Raw genomic sequence first — 12,261 nt, 5'->3', positions numbered from 1 at the left:
CTCATTTATTTGTATTTATCCAACCTTTACCTCTTTCACTGGATTGCAAATGCCAGAAGGGCTAGAGATTAGTCTTACCCACAGATCCTCAGACCGTCCATGGTGCCTGGCAAACAGCAGACAGCTGAGGATATTCTGGTTGAATTAACAAACTGAAGTGTTGACAGGAAGGAACACGGGCTGTGGTAGTTGGGACTAGGACTGGGAGTGGGTAGCTTTGGTCTCAGCTCGTCTGTAAAACTGAGGGGTGCTGTCCTTACCTTCCTTGACCAGAGAGTGGTCAGGATCAGAGATCATTCTGTTGAAGTGTGCAGTACCTTGAAAAGCTTGTGTTCCTTGGTCCCCTGGTTGAGCTCCTGCTCTGTGTTCGGATGTGGGAACACCCTGTCTTGTGTCCCTCGCCACAGGTGAATGGGGAGCTTCCCACAGTCAGGGAGTGAGCGTCCTGTCCCCCTCCTATTTCTGGCACCTAGTACCCAGAAGGAATTCAGTATATGTTTGAGGAATGGCGAAACAAGCGAAGCCACACACAGGGTGGCCGTGATGGATGAGAGGAATTTATAAGGGGTGCGGGGTTGGGTGGGGGTGGTAGAGAGGCCACAGTGCTGACAGGCGATTTAACTGGGGCTGCTTGTCTGTAGTTAGCTTTGTCTCATTCGGCAGTGTGTCTGCAGAGGAAGGCACGGGTACTACTCTGGGAGGAAAGGCATTAGGCCAGATTCTTGCCAGGTAATCATTCTCATTTCCTACCCTGCTGGCATTGCCCACCGTTGGTATTTGAGTATAGCACACACAGGAGGTGTAACTCAGGGTGGCCACCTTAAAGTGTTGCTAACTCCCATCCCCATTCTCTGCACTGTTTCTCCCCCCTGGCATCCCCCCCAATTGGCCCCAGCCCCCTAGGGAGGCCCCCAAAGCATTCTGGTTAGCTTTGCGCTTTTTCACTGCAGTGAATCATTAACATCACACTTCTGTCCCCTCCTGGGTTCCATGGCCAGCAGGTCAGGGCTCTTCCAAAGAAAGCTGGCTAATTATATCCCTTGTCTGAACAAAATCCCACAAGAGGAGGAAAGCGGTGGCATATAAATGGAGCCGGGTGGGAGCGGGCACCTCTGACTAGCACGGGCAGGGGGGTGGGGGGAGTGGCTTTTGAGGATTTGTTTCCTCCCAGCCCCTCTCTCTCCCTGATCCGTGTGGAACTTGCAGCCACCCTCGCTTGCTCGGGCTGTGTGTTAGACTGTGGTGCTGTGCTGTATTCAAAGACTGCTGCCAGTGGAGTGATAGGAAGACGGCAGAACAAAGGGAAACAGGGCAGGAGGCTGGATGCTGGATGAAGATTGGTCTCCGGAGTTAGAAGCCAGGTGGCAGAGAGTTGGCTGAATTCTCCCCACGTCTCCATCTGCTCATGGTTCTCCTCCGTGGGGCTCTGTCCCCCTTAATCCCCTGACCCCTCCTACTCTCCCTCCGTACTCCCTTCTTGGACATAGTTATATCCTCTACTTTCCTTGAACCAAAACAGGCTTTCTAGCAAGATAACCAGACTGCAGAGGCCCAAACATTTTCAAGTATTTACCTCTCATCGTATTGGCATTTTTACTCTGGGCTGAGGGGCTCCTGGCCTGGCATTTGGGAAGGACTGATTCAGAGTCTCATCCACAGACCGACGCTGAGAAGCACTCACAGGTGGAGAGGGGTTCCCTGTGGTCGGGCGATGATGTCAAGAAGTCAGACGGAGGGTCAGACAGCGGCATAAAGATGGAGCCAGGGTCTAAGTGGAGGCGGAATCCCTCGGATGTGTCTGACGAGTCTGACAAAAGCACGTCGGGCAAGAAGAATTCTGTCATCTCCCAGACGGGCTCGTGGCGACGAGGCATGACGGCTCAGGTGGGCATCACCATGCCCAGGACGAAGGCGGCTGCCCCGGCAGGCACGCTCAAGACCCCAGGCACTGGTGAGTAAGAGGTTGTGCTGTCTCACCTCTGCACTTGTCGGTCTGAAAACCAAAACTGCAGTTTCTCTAGCGAGAACTTGACCTTGTTTGTATAAATGCTCAGGTAATGCCCATAAATGCTCAGGTATTTCTTCTTAGAGTTTAGACTCTGCTATTAACCAGCTTTCAGAAAGGTTCACATCTCTACCTTTTTCTAAGCGGAAATACATAAGTGTGCAAGCCTCAAACTCCAAAGGTGGTCCTGCTGCTGAGACGTGTTGATTTGGTTTCACCATGTGCTAGGGAAGAGCCAACATGCCCCAGTGCAGGCTTTTCAAGGGCACGTGTTGACGAGCTGTCTTCATGTCGAGTTAATGTTGTCTGTGATTTAGGGATGTGTGTAAACAAAGCTGGTGTTTTTGCAGGAAGGCAGAGGGTGCTGTTAGGGACAGCATCTTAATGGACAGAGAAGGAGAGGTCAGGAAAGGGCAGGATCTCTTTCCCAGACATATCAGTGATTGGCTGGCTTTGCTTTGTCCTGGGTAAATTTAGACTGCTTTTGCAAAGGAACGAAACCATTGACATCTCTGAGAAGGCTCACGGTGACAGTGGTAGGCTCGATTATCTTTATAAAAAGCTCTTTCCTTTGCCTCCCAAGGCTACTGCTTTCCCCAAGGAAAAAGTGAACCAGTTCTTTGGAGGAGGGGAGGGTTTTTAACAAAAGGAGTCGTACAAGCTGGCTTCTCGGTTTGCAAGCTAACCTTGCTGCTCTCTCTCTTAGGAAAGACAGACGATGCAAAGGTGTCTGAGAAAGGAAGGCTGTCTCCCAAAGCCTCCCAGGTGAAGCGGTCCCCGTCCGACGCAGGCCGCAGCAGTGGTGATGAGTCCAAGAAGTCCCTCTCGGGCAGCTCCAGGACGCCCACTGCCAATGCCAACAGCTTTGGGTTCAAGAAGCAGAGCGGCTCGGCCGCTGGTCTGGCCATGATCACAGCCAGTGGTGCTACCGTCACCAGCAGGTCGGCCACGCTGGGCAAGATCCCAAAGTCGTCTGCGCTCGTCGGTCGGTCTACCGGCCGGAAGACGAGCATGGATGGGGCTCAGAATCAGGACGATGGGTATCTGGCTCTCAGCTCCCGGACGAACTTGCAGTACCGGAGTTTGCCCAGGCCCAGTAAGTCCGCCAGCCGGAACGGGGCTGGGAACAGGTCTAGCACCAGCAGCATAGATTCCAACATCAGCAGCAAGTCCGCAGGCCTGCCGGTGCCCAAGCTGAGGGAGCCTTCCAAAACGGCCCTGGGCAGTTCTCTGCCGGGTCTGGTCAACCAGACGGATAAGGAGAAAGGCATCTCGTCTGACAACGAGAGTGTGGCTTCCTGTAACTCTGTGAAAGTGAACCCAGCATCCCAGCCTATGTCCAGTGCGGCTCAGGCTGCTCTCCAGCCAGGGGCCAAGTACCCCGATGTGGCCTCTCCCACGCTCCGCAGGTAAGGGGGTAGACGGCACTGAGCAGAACTAGTACATGGAATGGCCTCCTGAATGAATAATTTTTTTGTGCCTTGGTGAAAAGAGCTTCTGTTTTTCTCCACTTCTGTTTGGTTGGATCCTGCCAGTGGTTTTGCAGTCAGTTGATTATTTATATTTTCCCATATTGGGATGAAAAACCTGAGTCAGCATCCTGGGTTTGAATCCTGGGTCCACCTTAAGTAGCCACCATGTATCCTTTCTTAACCATTTGCTTCAGTTTGCTCATCTGTAAAATGGAACACCTACCCAAGAGTGCTTGCGAAGATTAACCTGTGTAGCCATATCTGGCCCATGGGAAGTACGCAGTCAAAGCTGGCTACTGTCCGAGATGAGATCTTAATATACCCCTAGACCCGGGTGGGTACAGAGGGAAAGGCAGAGGGCTTTTTTACCCCCTTGTCTTACTAGTTCTCTGGGTGAGATTCTTCATCATTATGCCAGACTGTGATCTCAGCCAGATCCTTCTCTCAAATAGCCCAGTATATCCCCCACCTACTTTTTTTCATACTGCATGCTTGATTCCAAATTTGTCTCTGAAATTTGAGCTTCCTTTAAAAAAAAAAAAGAAAGAAAAAACCTTTTAAAGCAGAAGTGTTTCTGAAAAAGAGAAATTAATTTCTTATTACCTCAAAAAGACATTCTCCCTAATTTCCACACCGAATGGAAATTCTCATGTGAAAATACTATTATTTTTTAAACAGGTCCTTTTAAATTTAGACAAATTCTGGGGCGCCTGGGTGGCTCAGTCGGTTAAGCGGCCGACTTCGGCTCAGGTCATGATCTCACGGTCCGTGGGTTCGAGCCCCGCGTCGGGCTCTGTGCTGACAGCTCAGAGCCTGGAGCCTGCTTCAGATTCTGTGTCTCCCTCTCTCTGACCCTCCCCCGTTCATGCTCTGTCTCTCTCTGTCTCAAAAATAAATAAATGTTTAAAAAAAAAAAAAAATAAAAAGTTAAAAAAAAAAAAAAAAATTTAGACAAATTCTATTTGTTTATATTGCCTCGTTATAATGGCTACCGGACCGTCCTCAAACTGCAGCCGCATAGGGCAGAACTCATCTTCCCTGGAAATGTCTTATCACAGGAAAGAGTAGAAGTCCCAAGAATAAAAAATTAAGTCGCGAAAAATAAAAACTACGTGCACGTGTATGTATTTGAGGGCGAATAGGAATGTTTGAAAAGACTTCAGAAGAAGCCTGCCATGTGAAAGGTATAATGAAGCAGTTCACTGGTCTTTGTCTGGACTTGATTATTAGAATTTCAGTAATGATTAATTTTTCAGGGGAAGGTCCTCTTGAGCTGCTCTTTGTTGTTTTAGCAGATTGCCTTGTAAATGAAAGTTTTCTCTGTTTCTTGCCTCAAGTATTATATGTAATATTCACTCTTTGGTATTATAGATTTCCTTTAGTAACTACAAAGGTATTTTACTAGACCCTTAGGCTACTGTAATAGAATACTGGAAAATGCATGCAGATTCTTAGGCTCTAGATCGACTAACTTTCAGCCAATGCCTGTTAATTACATTTTTCCTAAATCATTAAGAAGTGTTCTCAATTCTCTCTTTGTGCATTAGTATGGAGAGGAGAAATCTTAGATGAAGCGATAAGCTCTCTTCAAATGATTTGAAGGACTAGCAGACAAAAAGTTGGGCTTCCTCTGTGTAGTGGAGAATTAGGGACAATGAGTAAAAGCGAAAAAGGTAGATCAGATTTCGGTTTTCTAGTGGTTGGGAAGTGCTTGACAATGGAGGGTGTTACCCTTTGAAGTAGTGAGGTTCCTGTTACTGGAAGTATGTAAGCATTCTAAAGCCAAGATTCCTTGAGCAAGAGGCTATTTCATTCTCTGATTGTCATCAGGCAAAAGTGTTTTCTAATCTGTCACCAGACACCCAAGTGAGGACTGATTATGTGTGTGGATGTTTGTTTTTACAATAACTGGGATTTCTAAGGACTCTTCTGGAGAGAACAGAGATCGGGATCATACCATTGAGTAGCTGGCTGAAAGGCAACCTGCCCATCATAACACATAGTAGTTTCATCCCTTTGCAGAGATGCACATTCCACAAGGATTTTGGTGGACAGAATTATTTGTGTTACTAGAGTACATACCCGCCCTTTGACTTGAAGACAGTTCTTCCACTCTTACTGGAGAGCCCCGTTGCCAAAGGGAGAGACATACGTGCCGTTTCCTGTTTTTGGACAGCACGTTTTTGGTCACGGGCGGGGGGATGACTTGGAATGACATTTCTGTCACAAAGACCCAATGTGTCTGGTCTAACATCTTGTGACCCCAGCAAGATCTCTCTCTAGATCCCTGGGTAGGACTAGCCACCCAGCTTTCAGACCGGGTGTTCACGTGAGCGTAAATCTCTGAAGGGCCCATCCAGACCTAGACTCGTGTTCTTGACTGTTCATGTTGTCCTTAGACACCAAAGCACCCGAGTCCCTTGGAACAGAGCTGTCATAAACTGAGCACCTGCTTTGTCCCTGGAGTCTCGGATACAAAGATGATTTTGGTAGCTCTTTTCCCTCTAGATGTTTCCTGGGCCAGGCAGTTTCCCAGCTACTCCGTTTATGGAAATAGAGGGAAGTAAGATCCGGGGCCACCATGGCTAGGCCTTAGAAATTATTCTGCATTGCCCTTGGGGTCTCGGCTGCAGCTTAGCACTTGAAGCTGGAGCCTTGTGATGGCCGGTGTCCAGGCCCGCTGCGTGGCGGCCTTTCCCAACGGAGCACCGTTTCAGTGGCGATGACCGTGCCCCTCCCCAGGATTCCCACCGCTCCCGTACCTGTGCCCCACCCTCCTTTAACTGCTCGACGCCCCCTTGGTGCTGGGTGTCCGACCCGCACAACCCTTTGTCTCTTCACAGACTCTTTGGTGGGAAGCCGACCAAGCAAGTGCCCATTGCCACAGCTGAAACCATGAAAAACTCGGTGGTGATCTCCAATCCTCACGCCCCCTCCACCCAGCAAGGTAACTTAGAGTCCCCCTCAGGCAGCGGCGCCCTGAGCAGCGGGAGCAGCAGCCCTCTCTACAGTAAGAATGTGGATAGCAACCAGTCTCCTCTAGCCTCCAGCCCCAGCTCAGGCCACTCGGGCCCCTCCAACAGCCTCACCTGGGGCACCAATGCCAGCAGCTCCTCGGCGGTCAGCAAGGACGGCCCGGGCTTCCAGTCCGTCAGCAGCCTCCACACCAGCTGCGAGTCCATTGACGTCTCCCTGGGCAGCGGAGGGGGCCTGAGTCACAATTCCTCCACGGGTCTCATCGCCCCCTCTAAAGACGACTCCCTGACCCCCTTCGTCAGAACCAACAGTGTAAAGACCACACTGTCGGAAAGGTGAGTGCCGTGCACCTGTGTCTCTCAGAAGGACACCCTTCCAGCAGTCCACGGGTTATGTTAGGAGTCCCGAGCGTTCATTCCCCTTTGCCTGGAAGGCTGCGCTCTTTCTAACCGCTGCTGTCTTTCCACGGGGAAGCCCGTTTGGGATGGAAATAAGCTCGGCTCTGCTTCCTGTCATCTTTTCCCGCGTGATTATCCTCCGTGCTTGGAGGTGCTGGAAGTCTCTTGGGGGCAGGTCTCACGCTTCCGTCTGAAACGGCATTCCGCCTTTGAGGTCCTTCCTTTTTATTCTGTTTGCTCATCAGCTGCTTGTTTGCACCCCCCCGCCCCCCGCCCCATGATCATGCAGGCAGAGTAGGTGGCCGGCTGGCCGTGGCATGGGTGGCAGAAAACTCGAGGCGGCTGGGTGGATTCGGTGGTCATCACGGCAAACACCCTCCTACCAAAGGGTTGCCAGCCCGAGCAGCAGGGCATCAAGAGGCTAAAAGCATCCTCAGCGCTCTGGGTTCTGCTGCAGTGTGGTGTGTGTTAGTCTCTCCACATAGGCAAGAACGCCGGGAACAGCACTGGGAATGAGAAGAATGTTCTAATCGTTGTGTGTGACCACACCTCCCCTTTCTTCCCGTCTAACGTTCCTTCTCTTATTTTCCACCTGCCTGGACTTCTAGCCCTCTCTCTTCCCCTGCCGCTAGCCCTAAGTTCTGCAGAAGTACTCTGCCCAGGAAACAGGACAGGTAATGACATTGTAGGCCGGGGACCGCACCGAGCCTCCGGGTCCCTCTGCCCGTCTGTGTCGAGCCAGACGTCTTGTGTGAGGCTGTTGGCCTGAGGCTTCCGCTTGTGTTTGTGGCTCTGGTGCACTCTGTGACCCCAGACATGCCAGTGAGGGTCTGTTCCGCTGTCCACTGAAGCCCCGGAGGCAGTGGGGTCGGGCTGGCCCCTCTCCCTACCCAGCTTGGGACCTTGGGACCGGGACGGCAGAAGCTCTCACCTGCATCTCAGCCTTCCCGTGGCATGTTCCTGCTTCCCGGCTTCCCACCCTTTCTCCCTCATCTCTCCCCTCTCCCTCCCAGCCCAGAACCGATCTACCACCCACCGTGCGTGCCACTCGACCCTCACCTTTGTCTCCCCCACCCCTACTCCCCACACAGCTGGCCCTTTTCCCTGGAAAAGTCCTTTGCTGCCCTTTGGCTGTTGCGTCTTGCAGGCTGTTGTGTTCTGTGTGCCCATTTCCCGTAATGATAACGAAAAAGAATCCGTGGAGTGTTGAGGCTTTACAAACTAAGCGGCTTGTGTGCCCCCAGCTGCCCTGTGGGTGGGCATCAGAGATGGATACGGACCTTCAATTTGTGGGGGAGCCACAGCTTGGCCAAGCATAATAACCAGATGTTGTTTTATGCTAGGGAAAAAAAAATAATGAAAACCCTCTTTACCCCGTCAACGGCAAAAACTTTGCTTTTCGTTGGACTCACAGACCAAGTTTTTACACCCTTGTTCTTTGGAAATGCAAATGCTTTGACTTTATCAGCCAGCAAGTTGTAACCTGCCCCAGCTCGGCCAGGGGGGGCTCAGCTCCCAGATACGCCAAGCTAAGAGGGACCTGGAATTCACTCTGTTACAGATGAATTCCAAATATGCAGACCGCTGGCCTCTTGAAAGCCTCCAGCAAGTCCCTTCTCTCGCTTGGAATCATTGTCAGTGGCATTTAAGGCTGGGCCAGGGTTAGGGGTGCAGGGAAGCTGGCATCTCTCTCCCCGAGAAGCAGTGGTGGTAGGACAAAGGTGGGTGACTGGGCAGCAGGAGGTGTGGGCTCTGCTTCGACGTGGGGCGGCCCCTGAGTTGTGCTGTGAGCCTGTGGAAAAGGAGGAGGAGTCGGAGTTGAGTGGATGCCTCGGGCCTCCTGGTGACTTGGGGGAAGGTACGGACTAGGGTCAGCCAGCCCCAGGATTAGGCTTCTCTTGTTTCCTGTGGATGTGTTGCATGTGCAGCTGGATGAGGGAAAACTCCCTGGTGACGTGAGTCTCTTGCTCCGTATCTTCGGCCCCTCCTCACCTTGCCTGCTTTTCCCTGCGCTTCTCTGAAGTTCTCATTTTTGTTTTAACTCTCCTACAGTGACCCGCACCTTGATAGGAACACTTTGCCTAAAAAAGGACTCAGGTATCTGTGTTTCCTCCTTGCATCCATGCCATCTGGTGTGGCTTTGGGGCTTGGCTGTGTGACTCTCATGGCTGGCAGGGGTTCGGGCTGGGCTGGGGTCCCTGCTTTGCCACCGCAGCGGGGCCTTCTGAACGATGGCTCCCCTGGCACCTCTCATTCCCCTCTCTCCATTTGTTGGCTTTTTTTTTTTTTTTTTTTTTTTTTTTTTTTGCTTGAGCAGAGGCTGTGCTTTTTCAGACTTCCTGTGGTAAAAAACCATCTCACGAAGGACATCCCTGGGCAAGCCCAGAGAGCAGTTACTGCTACTTCTGGGGCCAGTGGGTTTAATCGATGAGCTCTTCACCATGATCATTCTGTTCACGGCTGTCTTCCAAAAGAAAGGACATGACTTACAGCATGTTGGTTTGTTAGCCAGGACAAGGGCAGAGGAGATAACGATTTCCCTCGAGTTTGAAAATACTTAACTTTTCGGCCCGCAGAAGATTGCCAAAGACAGAGCCTTTGCGCTTCCTAAATGTTCTGATCAAAAGGTGTGTCAGTTTTCAGTGCCCAACAAGAAAGCATGGCTGTGATTGGCTTTGGTGTAAAGAAAGAAAAGACTGCCAGGAAGGAATGTCCTTCCATTCTTTCTAAGTCATGGCTCACTTTTGGGTGGGTGTCCTGGTTAAACAAGATGCTGTAAGTTCCCCATTGCTCACACCATCTCCTTCACTGTGCCGACCAGCGGGACCCCAGTTCTAATGCCTGTCCCGTGGTCTTATGGTCGCAGCTGTCACTTCTCCTGCTCCTTAAACATCTTGTTCTCTGTAGCATTTGCTGCACCCTGCACTAAGCATTAAGTGCTTTCGCAAAAAAAAATGGAACTTGGAATGAAATGTTTCATTGCTGTCATGTATGTCTGTAGTTAATAACCTGCCGCTCTTAAGGCCGAGAGCTTTTTGAACAGTAATGCGAGGTAGGTATCAATGCTGCCTTTCAGTAGGAGCTCAAGGAAAACCAATTCTGAGAATCTTAAGAATAAAAGTATTGAAAATTTCCCAAAGGACGTCCTGTGGGAGGAAGTTCAGCACCGTGGCCATAGAGAGGGGGGAGTTGGCAAGGCCTTTTGTGCTTAGCAGTTTTCTTCATGCCTATGAGGGCTGCTTGTGAGTGCTTCCATGATGGCCACTCTTCATAGGAGTCTGACACTGATGCCCCACTGTTGCCCTAAGAGGAAGCTAACCCCTCTAAATATGAATATTTTGAAATGATATATGTGTATATATGTTTCTGCAGCAGATATAATCTATCAAAGTGATGCAGCTCTGGGTTTTTTTTAATTATTTAAAAAATTTTCAGAATAGGGCTACGTGCTAGGCTATCTTCATGCAATCGATGTGACCTAGAAAGTTGAATGTCCGTCAACCATAGCCAAAACATTAAGGGAGAAACTTTTTTTTTTGTCCCCTCCCACTCTGCCTCCCCCTCCTAGCTCCCTCCCTCCCCACACATTCATGTCCGATGCCAAAACACCAACAACTCTTTTTCTTGAGTCAAGTGAAACCCCTCTGTTGACCTAATCAGTAGTGACCCCATGGTAATCTGTATATAAGTCCAAAGGCACACTGGCCACTGTGCATTTCAGAAATTTGAGATGCTGCCCGCGGGCATAATGCGAACAGCATGGATTTTGGAATCAGACATACGATGGATTGGAATCTCAGCACGTGATTCGAGGCAGGCCCTCCCCTTCAATGAATATAAAATGGGAATGACAGCATCTGCCTTGCCGGCTGGGTTGGAGGCGTTGGCAAGATAATGTCTGTGAAGGCCCCCAGCACATCAGAGGCTTTCAGTAGGCCATGACCAGATACATTTCCTAATAAAGGAGGAGGTGGGCCCGTGACTTCCGTGAAACCCAGTGATTTGGGGTTCCTTTTACGGAGACTTCTCTGATAATCGATTGCAGCAAGGACTGTAAGCTGGTGTCCTCACGCCTTCCATGACGTGTCTGGTTTCTGATACACGGGGATTCATGGCTACTTGCTTGCGCTCTAGAATGCAGATGCCATGAGCTATCTAATTAAAACGTCCTCGAAGCTCTGACAGCAGCTCATTTTGTTGCTTCAGTCCTGTCAAGGTGGGGGCTTTGAAATGACACTATCATGAATCAACATGCTGCAGATACGCCCAGTGACGGCTCCTTTGAGCGTTTACCGGTCTTGCCTTCTTGATGTATTCCCTCCAAACTGAAAGGAATTACAGTTTTCCCCAAAGGCAGCCAAGTAGCAAAAAGGGTTTGGAGAAACTTCATAAGTTTCAGGATGTGGAGTGATGTGGGTTTTTTGGTTTTTTTTTAACATCATCTTTGGATCTGTATTTCTTTTTTGTATGTTTATCATCGGCTCCACAGTGTTCATTTTCATAAGCGCTGTTCATAGTTAATCCCAGCCTAACTTCGGTCTGTCCAGGTATACTCCCACCTCCCAGCTTCGCACACAAGAAGACGCAAAAGAATGGTTACGGTCCCACTCTGCGGGAGGCCTACAGGACACCGCTGCCAGTTCCCCTTTTTCCTCTGGCTCCAGTGTAACTTCTCCCTCCGGAACAAGATTCAACTTTTCCCAGCTTGGTGAGTAGCCTCTGATCATTAGCTACGTTGATCAGTTCCATGGGGCAGAGGTTACTCTTCTGTTGTGAAAGAGGCGTGTGGTCACATCTTTCTCCGTGTCTGATCAGCCCTCAGCAATGTGGTTTGATTATAGGAGATTGGTGGCAAAAGAAAGAGGAAAAAATAGAAGAGATTTTGGTACTCTAGTCAGTAATTCATTTACGTGTTTGTTGTAAGTAGGGTAGTAGCAAAGAGCAAATCGTTCCATTTTTGAGAAGAATGTATTCCATTTCTAAGACCTCTGAAGATGTAAGTTTCTATCTGAAGAAATAGCATACCCCATGTTTGGTCATCTGTATTGCTCTGTTAAGCTGGAAAATAAAGATCAGGTTTTGAGTGAACAACTATTCTTGGAAATGCCTACTACTGACATAATGCTTTGACTGGCACAGTGGGGAGAGGAAAAGAATTTGTAACACAGTCCCTGATGACATGTTAATGGATTCTTTTTCAGAGGAACAAACACACCCACACAGACTCATAAATAGGGTAAAAGAGAACAACCCAAAGCTTTGTATGAAACCATGTAATAAAAACTGAATATGATCAGGTAGCAAGTATTAGAAAAAGAGAAGATCAGTCCTGGCTAGAATCACTGGGAAGGGGGGCACCTGGGTGGCTCAGTTGGTTAAGCGTCCAACTCTTGCTTTTGGTTCAGGTTAT

At 49.7% G+C, this 12,261-nt stretch overlaps 1 protein-coding gene across 11 annotated transcripts in view; it reads left to right on the top strand.

Moving 5' to 3' along the window:
- NAV2 (neuron navigator 2) overlaps positions 1 to 12,261 on the top strand; it is a 732,958-nt gene that overhangs the window by 662,042 nt on the left and 58,655 nt on the right. For 9 of the 11 annotated variants that reach the window (XR_013550161.2, XM_078433316.2, XM_078433314.2 and 6 more), the window contains 6 exons: positions 1,660 to 1,951; positions 2,712 to 3,414; positions 6,321 to 6,788; positions 7,460 to 7,525; positions 8,904 to 8,948; positions 11,399 to 11,559. Coding sequence is in view for 10 of the 11 variants with exons in the window: in XM_078433316.2 (XP_078289442.2) it covers positions 1,660 to 1,951; positions 2,712 to 3,414; positions 6,321 to 6,788; positions 7,460 to 7,525; positions 8,904 to 8,948; positions 11,399 to 11,559 (1,735 nt within the window). In the remaining variant the exon portion in view is untranslated. The remainder of the gene's footprint in view (positions 1 to 1,659; positions 1,952 to 2,711; positions 3,415 to 6,320; positions 6,789 to 7,459; positions 7,526 to 8,903; positions 8,949 to 11,398; positions 11,560 to 12,261) is intronic. The other 2 variants (XM_078433311.2, XM_078433313.2) reach the window with 2 other exon arrangements.

The sequence above is a fragment of the Panthera onca genome, chromosome D1 (genome assembly GCF_046562875.1).
Source record: "Panthera onca isolate mPanOnc1 chromosome D1, mPanOnc1 haplotype 2, whole genome shotgun sequence".
NCBI lineage: Eukaryota > Metazoa > Chordata > Mammalia > Carnivora > Felidae > Panthera > Panthera onca.
The sequence above is the reverse complement of the archived record's forward strand: the minus strand, read 5'-3'. Positions and strand labels throughout refer to the sequence as shown.